General features: G+C 42.3%; 1 protein-coding gene across 2 annotated transcripts in view; it reads left to right on the top strand.

Moving 5' to 3' along the window:
* Positions 1-17390, top strand: part of CRADD (CASP2 and RIPK1 domain containing adaptor with death domain) — a 74394-nt gene extending 57004 nt beyond the window's left edge. For both annotated transcript variants that reach the window (XM_052667400.1, XM_052667401.1), the window contains exon 3: positions 15661-17390. In XM_052667400.1, coding sequence (XP_052523360.1) covers positions 15661-15956 — 296 coding nt within the window. In that variant the 3' untranslated portion in view covers positions 15957-17390. The remainder of the gene's footprint in view (positions 1-15660) is intronic.
* Positions 17391-17709: the final 319 nt, after the last annotated feature.

Here is a 17709-nt window from a genome sequence, read left to right as displayed (position 1 = left end):
CCTCGAGCCTCTGCATGTCAAAGCCATGTTGAAGTCTGTGACCTTGGGGAGTTTGTCTTGCTCTTCACTGGTCACCCCTCTCTGTCGTTCCATACGTGGGAAGGCTGTCTCGTAGCTCAGGGTGCTCCCTCCCTCCCCTACCATGCAGAAATAGTGGGGATTACTTTGGGGTGTGTGGAGCCAACTGGCAGAAGGAAAGCATCACACACTGCGCTTCTACGCTGGACTGTGGGGTGTCATTTCTTCCTCCAAAACCCCAACAAGCATTCCTTAAAGACACAGTTGAAGAGAAAAATTCAAGCTGACCTCTTGCTACCCGTAAAGCTGGGCTTTGTGATAAACAAAACAAGGTCAATAGTTACCGGCTCTGCGCTGCCTTCCACCCCAACTGCCTGTATTAGCTGGACACTCCTGTAGGAAATTTTTAATAAAAACAGGATTCTGAACTTCACTGAGACAAAAAAAAAAAAAAAAAGAAAGAAAGAAAAGAAAAACCAGGAACAAAAATCTGTCTTGGTGGAAATTTTTTTTTTTTTTTTTTTTTTTTTTTTTTTTTTTTTTTTTTTTTTTTTTTTTTCCAACAGAAGCTGAGGAAATCATTATTCTCCCTGTCACTTTCCTTCCCACTAGAAAAAGTGGGAGGAGGAAAGAAAGCATTAAAGGAGGAAGAAAAAAGAGGAAAAAAATGCATTTTCTAGAAGTAGGAGGGGATTTTTATTACAGAAAAGCTTGCAACACACCTTTGGCACAGCTGCTTCCACCCATCTGGACACAGGACTGCATGTTGGCTGGTGTGGGATATGTGACAGACAGCTGTGGCAGAAGATCAGCCATGGGCTTGAGATACTTGCTTGTGAAAGCATCAGTTCCTTTGAGAAATAGTCATGATGACACCTGCATTCACAAAGAGAAGGCACCAAAGGCCCACAGTTGCTGTAGGCCAACCACTGGGGTGTCAGTGCTCTGAGGAGCCACATCAGCGACCTCCACTCAGCCCCAGTGAGCAGCAAAGGCTGAGCAGCAGGGAGTGACCATTCCAGCACTTCAGTTCTGTACTTACGATGGCTTGGGACAATTTTTGGTTTGCATTTCTAGCACCTCGTAAATTAACCTCTCTGATTAAAACTGCGGAGACATAACGGATCTCCATCAGCATCTAAATATAGGCACCTTTCACGAGCAGGAAATCCAGCATGGATGAGCAGGATTGCTCCTCATCTGTGATCCCTTTGGATGCTTTTCCTGTTTGGCCTGTTTTGGCCCAGCTCTTTGGAGCTGTTTGAACTCTCTGACGGCAGTCTCTGCATACATAAATGGAGACACGCAGAGCCTTTTTCAGGAGCTGGGATTGCCAACTGTCTGTCTGTCCTTCCTTCATTAAAGACAATGAGGCCAGTCTCACTGGGAGTTTCCAGACAGTACAGTGTGGAAGCCACAAAATACAGTAGTTCAGATATAAGACTAGAAGGCTGTTGGTTTAGAGTTCCTGGAAAGCCTGGGATGGTGTACAAATGAGCTAATATCTAAAACATCTTCAAATATGTTTCTAAATCAAATGTTGCACAATTAATGCTTCAGAGGAATAAAAAGTAGAAACAGACTTGCTTTTCTGTGCAACAGGACAAGCGTGTCACATCTAGTGATTCCCATAGAAAAAATGTGAACTTCAAATAAAAGTCAAAACTGTGCTGTCAGTCTAACCAAGTGTATCAGATTGGGACAAACAGACCTGTAGATTCTTGCATAAAAGCAGAGAAGTTCTGACCATCTCTCAGGCAGAGTTTTGTCTTTTCAAGGTCTTCTCTTTTAGATTCATAGTTATATTCATGCATTAATTAGACTTTGTCTTGGGGTCAGAGACGGATGCGCACCAGGGCTGTGCTGCAGATTGCTTCAGCTGCCTCCTGCTGTCCCTGCACGTAGCTCTGATCTTTTCTGATAGATATTCTCAAGCTGTGTTTCTTAATGAAACTGTCTTTGGAATAGCAGTTTGTGGGGTGACAAGGCTACATTTTTTTTTACAGTTGTGTATCTGACACAATTTGATACATTGCTTGAGATTGCTGCATTCAGTTCAATAGCTCCGAAGACACTTCTGTTCCCTACAGACAGCACGCTCGGGTGGCACATACAGATGGAGGCATCGTTTATTGACTGAGTTTCTCCAGTTGCATGTGGAAACAATTGCATGACACAAAGAATGGTATTAAAAATGGCTTGTGCTTTCCCTGCTTGGTTTACAGAAGAGAGAGGTCTGTTGAGTCAAATGCTTTGGACCTGGCTTTGGTTTCTCATGCTCATCCTGAAGCTCTTGTCTGCGGTTTCGCAATCCGTCTGTACAGAACTTCCTGAAAACACTCAGGCTCTTTGCAGTTTTCAGCTTGAGTATCCAAACTCCCTCAACAGTTCTGGAAGTGAGTACCTTCATAAATCTTTAGGCTGTAAAATGTGCACAGCAAGACCTTCTCATGACATGCCTAAAGTGCTCAAACAATGTAAATACGGTATAAATACCACTAAATAATAGGTCTTGAAAAGCCTGAGTCAGAAATACTTTTATGTTCTTCTTGACCTCTTTCAAGTGGACAAGAAGGCCTCATTTTCAACATGAAAAACTGAATGGAGATGTTTAAATAATTTAGTCCTGCATCTTCAGGGCAGAACTCCTAGGCTTTATAATCACCTCAAAAAGCTGTGATCTACAAAACGAAGGAAAACCAAAGCATGAAAGCCAGATTTTCATCTGTTTCCTGCACTTGAACCTGTAAACTTTGCACATGACCCCCCTGTGCTTGTTATTAACATATTGATACACACTAAAGTGCAAATGGAAGGTCAGGTTAGGTAGCAGGGCTCTGTTGGTGTGGTTTGTTACACAGCAAAGTTCAGTTTGCGTATGTTGATGTGGTGTGTCATATTCCTCAAATCAAAACCTGAAGACAGTTTCTCAGAACTTGTCAGCCTTGCATTTCAGAAACGTTTGGTTGTTCTCACTGCAGCTGGGAGGAGCCCATAGACACAACTGAGTGTGGAGTGTGTGAGGTTCAAACTATTTCTCCTTGTCTGACTCCACAGTCAGTTAGAAAGGTCACTGCATCATGCATTTTGTTTATTAAAGTCAACCAACAGCTAGCACTCAGATCTGAAGAAGAGAGGAAGAGAAAAATGTTCAGGTTTACTGTTCTGGCATGAAAATTGACAGCATTATAAAAAATCCTGATATCTTTATGAGTTTGTTTAACTAGAGAGATGTTTGCTTAAGAAAAATTTTTATTTCCATGTTTTAAGATTGCTTTTCCATTTTTACCTCTAGGAGGTAGATGTGATGTCAGCTGTTTTCAGCTGCTGAGCAAGTAAGAAACTCTTCTCGCTTGTTCCTAGCATGGCTTCAGATTTGGCTCCCCCAGGGATCCAAGCATAGTTTGTATTTCTGCATCTCTGTGACAGAACAGAGTTGTTTAGTTTCTTGTTTCGCCTTTTGGTTTTGTTTCAGTCTCACTAAGATTAGCAGAACTGCGTCAAATTCCCAAACCAAGTAAAATAAATCTTCTATGGTCTGTCTGATCTTCCAGCCTTTTCATTTCTGATGTTAAGACATTTTTATTTCTGATTTGCTATGCATAACAGCCAAAATGACTGAAATTTTGATTCTGAATCAAAATCTGACAGCTAGTAGACTATGAAACTGTGAGGGAGAACATTGCTCTGCATGCACGAGACATGAAAATTAATTGCTTAAACACAAGATTTTTTTGGATGTTTAGGTTTGCTATATGAATTATCCCACTAATACTGGCATAAATCTTATATAAATATCTTAAGTAATACGAGTGTTTGCTTATAGCCTGTTTGATTTTGAATATGCTTCAGTTGCTTTGGCAAAATACTGTTCCTAAGAGAGAAAGAGCATGGCTACAGCTGTGAGTCACCTCATTACTTTCAGTACTGCCCTGGGACCCTCGATGAGCGCAGTTGGTCGGAGTGCTGCATCCCAGGGCAGGTACAGCGTGTGCCAGCAAGCACATCCTGCCGGGTGTGAGATCAGCACTGAGGCAGAGGGGAAAGAAAGGCAAGAACTTGTAGTGCAGAGTGGTTTGTGCAGCAGGCTATACCTGCACTCCTACTTCTATTTCTCAAAGGGAGGCTTGCCAGTTCTCTAAAGTGAATTGCGGAAATTAAATCAAAAAAGGGATGAATTTGACTTGCAGATACCTCAGACTTTCATCTTTTTTTTTCTTTTTTTTTTTTTTAATAAAAAGTTGGAAATGTTCGTATACCTATATATACACACACAAATGTGTACACCCGCAGATGTGATCTCCCATTTGCCGTAGAGATAAATGAAAGTCCTCTGACTGTGACCCTTTAAAATTACTGTCCTATCAGTCAGCTGGAATTGCTTTCAGTCCAGCTGTGTCAAATAAGTCACGAGATTCCAGATTCATTTCTCCCAGATCTTTATGTGACTTGGCACCTGAGCAGGCTGTGGTGCTGAGCCCCATTATTTTGGGAACACCGGTACCTATGGAGCACCCGGCCGCAGCTGAGCAGTGCATTTTAATACCAGTAACTGGTTTTCCTGGGGATTTTAAAATGTCAAAAACTCTACGAAAGCTCATAAGCCTTTAGGGAAAAAGGTTCTGTTGCAAGAAAAGGAGCAAAAAAGAAGCAGAAAGATTGAAGTCCATCTTGCTTATGGCAGTTGGTGAAGTCTTTCACACCTGTGCAAAATGTTTATAGAAGGACACTCAGCTGACCCATTGGTAGCGTTCTGATTACTTGCTTTGCATGGGTGTAAATGATTAAGTGAAGTGCCAAGCAGTGGAGAATTCAGCATAATGATAGCACTGTTTTAGCTTGCTCTGCACAGCTTGTTCTATTAATATATGTGGTCAGGAAGGAACGCAGTCTCACTTTGCTAAAATCTGAAACTCAGTAAAGCATAATATGTGCAGTATTAATTTTGGTTTGACACCTGCCAGGCAAAGATCTTCATGAGCCAAAGGCATTCTTCTAAACGGAGTTCCATCTGTTGCACAGATCTTTGATTCTGATATTTCTGATTACTCAAGCCAAGGCAAAAAGAATAGCCAGCTTGATGAGAAATCTCTAAGTGGAATGAGCAGTTTTATCAGGGTTAAGTATAACGGCTTGTTGTCCTGTTTTGTTTAGGTTCTGTAAGGGAAAAATGTGTGACTAGTTGTGTTATATAACAGAACAGTCCTGCGTGTTGGCAGCGCTAGCTTTGTTGTTGCATGAGAGAAACATCTATAGCAAAGTCCAAGTGCGTGTTTTTATCTTTGAAATGCCTCAGTCTTTAGAAATATTCCTGTGAAGGAAAGTTGCTGGTAAAAAATTTACTCACTCATTGTGGTTATCGGTAGATAAACATCCCGTGGGTCCTCCTATGGCTCTTGCACACAGAGGAGCAACAGAATTAATGCGTGCCTCAGCTCCTTCAAAGACATTTGAAGTCAGCATTCAGGTAGTTTCTGTCAAAAGAAGTTATGTGCCAATCCCTCGACAAAAATTGTATGGTGAGTTTGTCATATAACTGACAAAATAATCATTAGTTGCTCCAGCTGTCTTTGTTTTGCACTTAGAGTGGTGAGTTCTTCTGTCAGTGCTGCCCTGCCCACCTGGATAAACATTGGTTTCCTATGGAACCATGAGAAGTCTGCTGCAGATACAAATGTCCCTTATGATCGTCATGACTTTGTACAACCAGCCACTGATTGTTAATTACTATTTGTGATAGTGCACAGAAGAGACTTGATTGAGAGAAATGATGGCTCTACATGGTTCAGACCCATAATTAATGGTTGAATGTGTTGTGAGTATTATCAAAGTCCATTGAATTCACTCAGAACTGCCGAGCATTCAAAATTAAACAGAAATTCGCAGACATACTTTAGAATTTGATTTTCAGCATTGTTTCTAGAGTTGACTCTTGGTGTGACTGATGGCATATAAACCAGGGACTCTTGTCTCTGCTCTGGCAGGCTATCAGATAGCTTTGTACTAGCACATAGTTGTACTTGGCTTCCAAAAGCATGGCCTTACCTGTTCTTTCCATGAAACTTTCCAAGTCATATTTGGAAAAATCTTTGGCCAAGATCTGAATGCTGACTATTTGTATTTATGCAGTTCTTCCAAGCTCAGGTGTTCCTCAGAATCTTCCCATTAACGGGATGTTTGTTTGTTCTTTCCTTAGTGCTGCATGTTGAACTTGTTAATGCAATTCATAGAGTCATAGAATCATAGAATCAAGAGCCATTGAATCATTAAGGCTGGAAAAGACTTTTATGAACATCTCGTCCAACCATCAGCCCATCCCCACCGTGCCCACTGACCGCGTCCCTCAGTGCCCCATCCACACCGTTCTTGAACACCTCCAGGCATGGTGACTCAGCCCTGCCCTGGGCAGCCTGTGCCATTGCAGCACCACTCTTTCAGAGAAGATATTTTTCCTAATTTTTAGCTGAAGTATCACTGCAAGGATGCTGTGGCTTCACTACTGTGTGTGTGGCTTATTTATGTACAACAATGTTCTATGTAAACGCATATAATAAATAAATGTAAATCCATGGGAAATATCAAGCAAATGTTATTTCCACTTCAGGTAGTAGAGCAGTAAGGTATAATGCTAAAACTAAAAAATCATAAAACACACTATAATTCAGTCCAGTCCTGTCTGTAATGCTTAGGTGATCCTGCTTGAAAAGGGAGCAGGCGTTACAACCTTTTGTGTTTGTGCTTTCTTTGCACAGGAATTCTTTTCCTCTTACGCATCGATATATGTCATTTAATTTATACAGTCAATTACGTGATTTCTCAGTGTGCAACAGCAGAGAATTACTGGGTAGGGTTGTAATTATTTAATTTTCACATGAAACAGAACAAAATTGGTGGTATTAACTGCTGAAACTTCATCCATGCTCTTCCTGATAGAAAGCAATTGAAAAGTGAAAAACAGATTAGCTTCAGCTCCTCAAACCCAGGGATTGCTTCCTGCAGCCTGAAGAGGGTGAAAGCATGGATTTATTTAGGGACTTCCCTGTCAATCTGTTTAACGTGGATTAAGCAGGACTAATACTGAAGGCTAACAGTCTGCAGAAATCCGTGGAGGTACAAACATGTTAGACACATTACAAATAATAAATCCTGGAAACCATGCAGCTACTGGAACTGAATAGTGAGAAAACAATTGAAACCTTTTGTCATGAATGTTTATGTTTCAGGTTTTACTAGTCTGCTACCGCATCCACAGCTACTGTGCATCCGTTAGTAAGTGATAAAGAAAACATGAATTAGCTGCTGGTACTGAGCCATAATAGAAACATCTGCATTCTGGAATTGCCTGTAGATTTACAAAATTTTATGCCACCTTTTTTTCCTACTCTAATATCACAAGTTTATTTAATGTCACAAAGCACAAAGCTTTAGAGCTTGCAGATGAAGAGGTCACCAGTGAATGAAGATATATGTACCTTTATATTACTGCAGAAACGCACAATAATATAATAATAATCTCAGTGGGAAGGAGTTGAATTTGGTGCCAGGGGTGGGTAGGATCTTACTTGAGGGAGACTATTTAAAGTTGCTGTGGCAGAGACCTTTCTGTTATGCAGCGCGTTTTAAAACCAGCATGATGTGGAGGAACGCAGCCAATCTTTGTAACGTGTATTTACTTTCATTTTGATTAATGTCTGATAATTTAATTATGAGAAGTGGAAACGTAAATTACCGTAATAGAAGTACACTTAAGGGTAAGCTTGTTTTACGATCTCTAATTGCTGAGGTTGGTTTTAATCATACACATTCTGTATATTAATGACTGCATGTATTCATAAGATCAGAAAATACCCTCTTGCAGAAACTTTAAAAGTCTGCATCTGTGAAGCCTACCTATAGCATATACTCAGGTGAACATAAAATTCTCTGTCAAATTTGTTTTGCTGTAGCATAGTCAGTGCTTTCTGCCCTTGTATGTGCTTATAGTTCTGACTCCATTCTGTAGTTTAGTCAGAGTATTTAAATGAAAAAGGTTTCATTTTGATTACATTAGAGAAGATAGTATTTATTCTGGATTTATCCAGGCATTCTTAGGAAGGTAACTGGGCCTATTCTTCCTGCAAAGCTGCAGGGTTGTCATCACCAGGGTTTTCCTGTGTTGATACAACTCTATGGAAGAAGGGGGAGTTTCCAAGTGGAGATCAGCGCATTTTTGCCAGTCATCATTAAATGATGTCCCCTGATACAGTGAAATGGGTTGAAAGAGGTAGGTGAGACTATAATGACAATAATGAGCAGAAAGCTACAGAGGAGGCAGCAAGCATTGGCAGATGGAACAACGACCACACTCTCCCACCATGACAGACAAACAGCTGGGCATGTGCTAAAAGCAGAAGTACATCTTCTCAGTACATCTTCTCTGATGATCTTCTATTTTAGTCTTCCTTTGTAGATTATTTTAATCTGGGTTTATTAATTTTATATACAGAAATCTCTGTAATGGGGTCAGATTTCCATGTTAAGGTACTGCAACGTATGGTTCCATTTTTCTCATTCCCCGGTCCAACAGTTTTTGAAACTCACCGACATCAGGAAGCAGACCACAGTGGTTTGAAGAGTCTCTTCTGGATGGACTGCATGATCCATATTTACAGATTTGTACAAAAAATACCTATATGGTGATATATAGAAGATAAATATTTTTCCATATTCCACGGAACATGATTATTTGAAGCCGCTGCATTTTACTAGTGTTCCCTTCCCAGCCTTTGAATCAGTTTGATGTATAATTTGCAACAGCAGAAAGAAAAAATCAGCACCCAAATTATGCAGTATGAGTTGGTTTCTGGATAGTCTGCTTGTACTTTTTTTTTTTACTCATCAGTGTTTTGAGCTGCTTTGTTGTGTTTGAATGGGTCTTGAATCAGGCCTTCTACAGTTCACAGCAATGAACTAATCTTATAGTGCTTCCTCAACATTTTTAATTCGCACAGGACAGCATAAGTGCTTCTTTCTCCATGCAAGCCCACCAAATAAATCTAGCATGGTACATTCCGTTCAGCACTCCCGTCATTCATTGCCAGAGGCTGGCTTAATGCTCATGAATTAGGATATGGCTGTAAGAAGAGGGCAGGCATATGCCTTCCATTCTGCCTGTTAGGACAGGGATGAAAGAGAAGAACTGAACAAGAAAGCAGAAGAGCAGCCCCACAAAAGGAGGCCCACTATCACCTCCCATCCCCTTTTCTACAAATTGAGCCAACCCGCTCCCCGTGGTTACCCAGCAGTTACCCTCTTTATTCCATCCTTCCCACCATGACCACTTTCATCATCTGGTCTTGGATTTTGTGAAGTACGTTGCTTGCTAGGAGCCCTCAGGACTCATAATTTCCTCTTTCCCTTTCACCCAAGGTCTCTGATAGCTCATGGAGGGCTGCTGCTCTCCAAAATCTCAGATCCCTCTGTTATCAGCAGCCTTACACTCTCACCTTCCATTCAGGTTCTGCAGCCCCTCCTCAAAGCTCTTGAAAGCTTGTCCCAGCCTGATCCTCCAAGTGTTGTTCTGCTTCACGATCCAGTTCTGCTGTTGTGCTCGGCCCAAGGGGATTACGCTTTAAAGCAAATCGACATGATTACACGCAGGTTTTTTTGCTATTATGACACTTAGTCATTAAATGATTCCTGGAACATAAGGCACCTGCCAAAATACACAGCACACAGTCTGGCAACCATGACCAGACCTGCTCAGTCCTGGGTCGGCTGTTCTGACTAGTTGAACAAGTGCACTGCGTTTGGAGGGGGCTGGAGGGAAGCAGCGACTGCCACTGGTTCTTTCTTATGTATGTTTTCATAGAATCATAGAACCACAGAATGGGTTGATTTGGAAGGGACCTTAGTTAGTTCCATATTGCTCCATGGGCACGGCTGTCACCAAATCAGGCTGCCCGGGGCCCTATCCAGCCCAGCCCTTAGCTGAAGTGCTCCACATGCGTCTGGCTGCTGGCACATGAGCTTTGGTGTTCTGTGCTGCCCTTGTCACTGGGAGTGCCCATCTTCTGTAACTTAGTTTCCTATTAACCAAAGCTGTGCTGTTCTCTTCTGAGGGCTAATATGTATACTTGTCTACCCTTAGTACCTTCTGAACCTGTTGGCCAGTTTCAAGAAACCTGCCTACTTGCAGCAGTAGAGAAGGGTGATTTCATCAGTAAGCCTCCAGAGAGGTCCTGTGAGGACTGGCTGAAGCAGGAGTCAATCAGCTATGGGACTCACACCTGGGGAAGCAAGGCTTTTTTTCGGCTTGTGCTTGTGGGACTGCTTGCTCCAGCTTTAACACTTCTCGGGGAAGAAGTGTACTCCAGATGCCAGAAAAGACGATTAAAGAGGACTCTGAAATGCTTGCTTTGAACTCTTTAGATATTATGAGTAGGATCTGGTAAGCGTGTAAAGAGAATAAAAAGGGCTAGGCAGTTGATTCAGATCACTGAAGGACTGTGCGCCTACCAACAGGAGATGTGGAGGCCAGAAGCCTGCCTAAGAAATTATTCCTTTCTGCAGTCTCATTCCCAGCTGTGCAAGATTTGAAGCCCAGAATCACCTGCCTGTTTGTGAGGTGATAATACAAAAATAAGAGTGTTTGCCTAGTACTTTCAGCCAAGGATCTTGCATTTGATTTTATTGTGTCTAAGCATACCTTTCTTCCCAGGAGTTTTCTCCTTCTCCACCAGCCTCTGTTCTGGAGGCTGGGAAGTGTTCTTAACCCTTCACAGGGAAAATTTTCTGTTTTTTTACCAGAATTATTAATGAAGAGAAAGAGAACAAAGTAGAGCTTTATCATGCTGCTCAGCACTGGGATGTGCAGCTCAGAGAGACCTGGATTCCAGTCTCTTCCAGGACTGCTTCTGCTTTCTTATCCAGTGAGTGTACTTGGCCATTTTAACAGATAAAACACAGAGGCAGTGCTGGAAGCAGAGACCAGTTCCCAGAACATCCTTTCCCAAGGGGCAGCTTTAACCAGCAGTTATAGATAACAGGTGGGCCCAGTTATCCCTAACTCTGTCCTTAACTGCCTATGGAGTTGTCCTCCAGGATTAGGTGGCAGCTGATTGGGACTTTTTCAGCATTTTGGATTCGGGCACATCATTTCCATCAAAGTACTTCTTACACAACAGATAGCAAAAACCAGTAAAATGAATTGACTGCATGAGGGAGAAGGATCTTTGAAACTCTTAACAGATGCTTTTGGTCACACACAGAGAAGTCATATTTACACAGAAAAGAGTCGTTCAGAGAAAAGCACTTTAGGTTCTGAGGAATCAGCTGGGCACTTTGCAGATCACCCAAAAACACCTCAGTGCTTATTACTGCTGTGTCCCATGCTGGAACCAAGCTTGTTTGCTCCCTTATTCAAAGCTCACTTCGCTGGACTTTGTGTTATATCCTCTCACTTCTACCAAGGGGGGCTGAGCTGGGGTGAGTTTCTTTTTCCATCTCCCTGATTGCTACAGCATCCTGGAGTTTTGTGCTTGAAACTGGGAATGTCTCAAAGAAAACTGAATGCCAAAGTGGGACCCGGATGCTTTTGCCCCAAACATATTTTTGGTATCTGGGTTGCTCTGTTTTGTTTGGTCCCTGTCTGTGATAATTTCTATTTATATCCAGATCTGTTTCCTGTCCATACTCACTAGCGTGGCTATGTCTCCCACTTTGAGCCACGGCCCAGAAGCACGCAGGCTGGTAGTTGTCAATGTTTTCTTTTTGTTTTCAGCTGGGATGGCTAGGATTAAGGTTGAGGGTAAATGATCTTCCTTGACCAGCTAGAGCCGGTGGCAAGGAGCAGGTGGAGAAGGGGAGAAGCCCTTCCCTTCGTGCTGCAGCTTTGAACAGGAGGAGCCATAGTTCTTTCTCTGGGTCAGTTCCAACTCCAAATCCAGGGTGGAGAGCATCCTCCCTGCTTTCAGCCCTGAGAAAAGGAATTTTTGTGGTCCCAGTGCTGCTCCAGCAATCTGGCATTAGAGCAGCCCTGCCCCAAGTCAACGTGCTCCCCAGCATAGAGCTGTCAGCTTGCCATTTCTCAGGGGCTTGGTGGTTTCGGTGTGAGCAGTGAAAGTTGGACTCTTAATCTCCACAGCATGCAGCCATGACACTTCACAGAACAGACTATGTCCACAGCTGTTGTGGTCTTTCACTTAGCCTGCTCTCTGGAGGTAGAAACACCGCAAATGGTCTTTTCTGTAATACCCATCAGCACCTTGCAGGTCCTCCTGTGAAATACAGCTCGCACCACTACAGCAAAATAATGAGCAAGCAGCCCAGTGGCACCTTGGGTGCAAGTCAGGTCACCCTCCACAAGTCCCACTTCTCCCCATTTCCAACGATGCAGAATGAATTTCACAAGCCTGTATCTATCTTAAACACAGACATCTTCATATTGGATCCACCTAAAGCTAGAAAAGCTTCATATCTTTGCAAATTTAGGTCTTAGTTTCCTGAATGTATATTTCAAATGCAGTCAGAGCATCTGCATAATTGGAATTTATACTGTAATCTTGCTACCTCGCTCAGCCTGTTCTGACCAGTGCAGATTGTAAGCGGGGGTCTGCAGTAAAAATAACCAAAACAAGCTGTCTTTAATGTTTTTGCAATGTGTTCAAAGCAGCTTGGTTGCTGCGGACAGAAAAAGCATTTCCCTTTTACCTGAAATGCCCTTGTGTTTATTAAATTAAGAGTGTTATTAATCGTAGATCATATCCAAACCTTTATATTATTTTACATTTGTCATAACTAAATGATCTCACTAAATATTTCTGTATACCTCTAAATAATGTTGCCTGTCATGTAATACTTGTCTTGGTTTTTTCTCAGTGAGAAGTGAGCTGAAAAAGAGCTATCACAAAAAATAAAACGGGACTAAAGTAACAGGCCTTTGTATTAAATTTAACATTTGGCTCCTGTCCCAGAATTTCCTGCATCCATATTGGAATCAGATGCTAGCCCAAGATGAAAAGATTTCCTGGATGGGTTTTATTCTTATTCTTATTAAAGGGCTGATAACAGGCTGAAGGCAAGATACTTGTTGTAGTAAAAAAATCTGCCTGATATCAAAGGCTGGATGGACAAGCTGACATATATTGTTGTTAGGCCTCCCTGCTTGATCACATTTCAGTACAATAAAATCATTCTGCTAGTGAACAGGAGATGTAAAAATCTCAATGTGAGAGCAAAGATCTTGGGCTGGCAGGTCCTCCTCCTGGGCACAGAGTTCTTGCTTAGTATCTGAGACAGTACGTGGGTTCAATAGCAAGAAGTACTGTTTGCTGCAGTGCAGGGTAGCTGTCTTTATTGTAAATCCTACTTATTACCAAATACGTGCGTTCGCTTTTGTGTTCATGACAGGCGCTCAGTGGCCTCGATGTGCCCATGGAACTGGCATTGTGTGTAACGGTGGTGCTGCTCTTCCTTCTTCGGGAGAGTTGTGCTGGGGTGACAGGCCGCGGAGGCTCCTTTGCCACTGCTGACATCGACAACAAAATGTACAGCCTGCATGCCACAGAGCCTTTGTCTTTGCAGATGTGTTCTTGGGAGGAGGTGAGCTCTGCCTTGGGTGTTCTTGAGCTCTGTGATGAGGACTGGAGCCACTGACCTGACACAAACCCTTCTGTCTCAGAAGCCGCTGAAGCTGAAAGGTGGTCTGGACATTCAGCCTTTGCTACTGTAGCTGGGACCTGTGCAAGAAAGCTGTGTGACCTGTGTCCTACCCAAAAACCAGCCACTGTGCCAGTTCCTTTGGCAGCCAGGAGATGAGAGGCCCTAGTGCTGCGGTTTAACCCTGCAGGCAGCTCAGCACCACCCAGCCACTCACTCACACTCCCCAGGTGGAATGGGGGGGAGAATTGGAAAGGGAAAAGTGCAGAAACCCGTGGACCTGAGATAAAGACAGTTTTCTAGGTAAAACAAAAGCCGTGTACGTAAGTGAAGCAAAGCGAGTAACTCATTCCTTGCTTCCCATCACCAGGCAGTGTTCAACCACTTCCAGGAAAGCAGGATTCATCATGCATAATAGTTTCTTGGGAAGACAAGCGCCATCACTCTGAAAATCCACCCTTTCCTCCTTCATTGCCCTGGCTTTTATTGCTGTCCATGATGCTGTATGGTATGGGACATCCCTTTCATCAGTCTGGGTCAGCTGTCCTGGTTCTGTCTCTTCCCACCCCTTGCTGCCAGGGCAGCACGAGGAGCTGAAAAGTCCTTAGCTCTGTGCATGCACTGCTCCACAGCAGTGGAAACATCCAACATCAACACTATTTTCATCAAAAATCCCAAACACAGCATCATGTGAACATCTAGGAAAAAAAAAATCTCTATTCCAGCCAAAACCGTGACACCTAGGTGCTCTCCAGAAAGCAATTTTGCCTTTACTCAAAACAGCTCCATACAACACTCATGTGTGATTGGCCTTCAACGGTACGAATGGTCACAGGCTCTGGGTATTCTATGCAAAAACAATTTTTGTTTTCAGACAGTGGAGTAGTGCTTTCTAGTGTTGCTGTTCTGCTGTGGCAGAGACTGTGAGCAGGGTATTGGAGCTATAAATTAGATTTTGCAAAGCAGCTCTTCTGGAGGGAGGCTGCTGTTTCAGATTGGCAGGCTATAATTAGCATTTTCCTGAGGTTATTTTTGCTCTGTTTTGACGCAGTATCTTCAGTGACAAGAGTAGAGTAGCAATTGCAGCTTGCATTGACCCTTCATTACAGCTTGTGATCTCAAAAGGTATCAGTGAATATGTTTTGCAGATATGCTGCTTTTCTGGATACACCTTTTCAAAGCAACTGATCTGTGGTTTGAATTTACAGGCAGAGAACTGTTTCACCAGCACTGGGCGTTTACAGCATCGACGTCAACATGTGAGCTTATACTCAGTGCTCCTATTATAGTCAGCGGAGAGAAATGTGTGTTTTTAGAGGAGTAATTCATCTAGTCTGTTTTAAACATCTTCTCAAATATACAAATTGTATTCTAGAAGAGCCTATTTCTCTCCTCAGAAGTAATTAATCCTAGCAATGTTAGGGTTTATTCAAATAAAAGAAAAGCCCCCAAAGCTGGCCATCCAAAGATGATTTTGCTATATATGACAGCAAACAAAGAATAAGCAGCATCCTAGGAGACTGAAGACTTTCTGGTAACTAAGGAATCAGTTATTTCTGATGTGTATCAACATAGAGACAGGACCGAAGTGATAAGTTATGATTGGTCCTATATGTGTCGTTGTCATACTTGTACAGCAAGGCTGATTTTTAGAATGTGCTGACTGCTGGAATCATGTTCCTTTAAAACCTTTCTTGTTCACTCTCCCAAAATCTATAATTACTTTTGAAAGTTCTGGCTTCAGAGTAGAATTCTGATATCTGGATTATTGGCATTCAGAAGCTCCAGGCTCTCTAATAAGGTCCATTGAGCATTAGTTTTCCTCTAATTAATCTTGTATTTGATTATGTAATTCATTTTTCCAGTTGAGTGTCCTTGCTGTTTCTCTAATTAATAAATTATTTCACCTCAGCTTTGCTTATTGTCTCCTTGTCAAGGTTCTGCATTAATATTTGCAGCATTGCCTAGTGACGTGTATTTGCATTTTCTTTCTTTTTTTTACAGATGCAACCGAAATTGCCCCATGTATTTTGAAGAGTTCACCAACAGATCAACAGATGAACAAGCTTGCGAAGAGACTGGGACCCGAATGGGAGCATATTGTTCTGTGCTTGGGTTTGTCCCATACTGACATCTATCGATGTAAAGTCAATCACCCTCACAACGTTCAGTCACAGATAGTAGCTGCATTTGTGCTGTGGAGACAGCGCTTTGGGAAAAATGCAACAATCCAAAGTCTGCAAGCCAGTCTGATGGCAGAAGACGTGGATCCTTCTGTGATGCAGTACATGCTTGAGTAAAGCCTTGCCATTCATTGGGAGCTTTCAAGTACTTTGCTAAATTAAGTACATCGCTGAGACGAGTCGAAGATCTGGTGCATCAAACTGGCAAAACCGGGGTTGAGAACTGTGATTTTGTTAAGTTTCTATGTTTCAGTTTTCTGTGGCACCTTGTGACTTGTAATTCTTTTCATGCCAGGTTTCTTTTTAGCAGGCTTTAGAAAATGGATCACTCTTTCCTCTTTCTTTGCTCTTGTACTATTCCAGTGGGGATATAGGGTGACACTTAAAGTCCTTGCACACAGGAGGCCCTGCAGTCAGTTCAGCAAGGTTTCCCATTTCACTGTGGAGGCAACACTTGATTTAACCTGTTTTCTGCAGTATGGACTAAGAACCTTTTTTACTGCTGTTCCATGCTAATTCCCCGATATCCCAGTAAGAAATGAGAATAATCACTGTTACTAATAAAATGATAATACAGCAGTTACTACAGGTGACCCGTTTCACATGGGTCAGAGTCTTAGCACGTATCATTTCTTGCTCGGGTAGATGGCTGCCACCTTACTCTACCTTTTAAACTGGCCCTAAGAGGGAGTAACAGGAACCTGGTGTGCTCGTGAGGTCTTTTCCCATTATAGTTTAATAGGTGTAGGTTTCTCCAAGGAGGCAGACACGGTGTAAGTGTGGGTGGGGAGTTCTGTGGGAAGATATGCAGCAGGAAAGTGACCAGAGGATAGGCAGGGAAGGTGCCTGAGAAATGAGATGACTTCTAAGTTTCCCATCTTTGTCTCAGCTAGAAAACTGGAAGACAAACGGATGTCTGCTGAGTCTTTGTACTATAGCATGTGTGCAAAGGCAACAGAAGCAACCAGCTGCTCTTAGAGACCTGATGGCAAAAGGCTAAATACATGTTAATTCTTTATAGGCACTTTACTGTACTGTAAATGAGGAACAATGTTTGAGTGCAGGGTTTCCAGGTCTATTTATGAGCAAGTTCTGGTAGACCATTTCATCTATACAGAGTCATTGCCAAATAACTTCCCATCCTACAGGATCTGCTCCATATAATTTAACAGCTTAACAGGCTTGTCAGAAATCTTTACTAGAGAAAGAATGAGCTTTATTGCCTTTTTTTCTTTTTTAATTCTTCCTCTACTCTGATTTTTGAAGCCATTTCCCAAAGATGGGAAATTAGGAAGAACAAAGACATTTTCAGGAGACATTGTCTGCCTTGCTTTTCAGAAGCATGAAGAGAGAAAACATGTCCTGGCAATTCCTGCAGGTCCTGAAGTGATCTGGTAGTAGTCTTCTGCATACAGTTTTCACCTTCAGTAAATCATGATCCTGTTATACCTCATTTGGATCTTAATTAATCATATAATTAATCATATCCTGTCACAGCTATTTACAGAGTCTAAGTCTATCAACAAGTCCGAAATAAACAGTTTAAATCGATTTAGGCCGTGTTACTTATTTTACTAGTTTGTGATGCTTTCATGCCAGCATAACTTTTTGTTGAAAAACTCCTAGAGGTATGCAAAGACATTTGGCAAATTCACATAGACACGGTGCAAAGAAAGGAGTGCGAGGACTCTGAACCTGTTCTGCCACGAGATGAGCACCAGTGTGACATGGAAGAGGGGCAGAGCGGCGTCCTTGGCAGCAACTTGGAGGGAGATGTGGAGAGGGACGAAGTACAGAAAGCATGGCTTACAGCAGGAATGCAGCTGACGTGTGCGACTGACATCAATGGAAGGACCTTGTCTTGTTCTGA

Source organism: Tympanuchus pallidicinctus, unplaced genomic scaffold, assembly GCF_026119805.1.
Source record: "Tympanuchus pallidicinctus isolate F22 unplaced genomic scaffold, pur_lepc_1.0 scaffold8, whole genome shotgun sequence".
Lineage (NCBI taxonomy): Eukaryota > Metazoa > Chordata > Aves > Galliformes > Phasianidae > Tympanuchus > Tympanuchus pallidicinctus.
The sequence above is the reverse complement of the archived record's forward strand: the minus strand, read 5'-3'. Positions and strand labels throughout refer to the sequence as shown.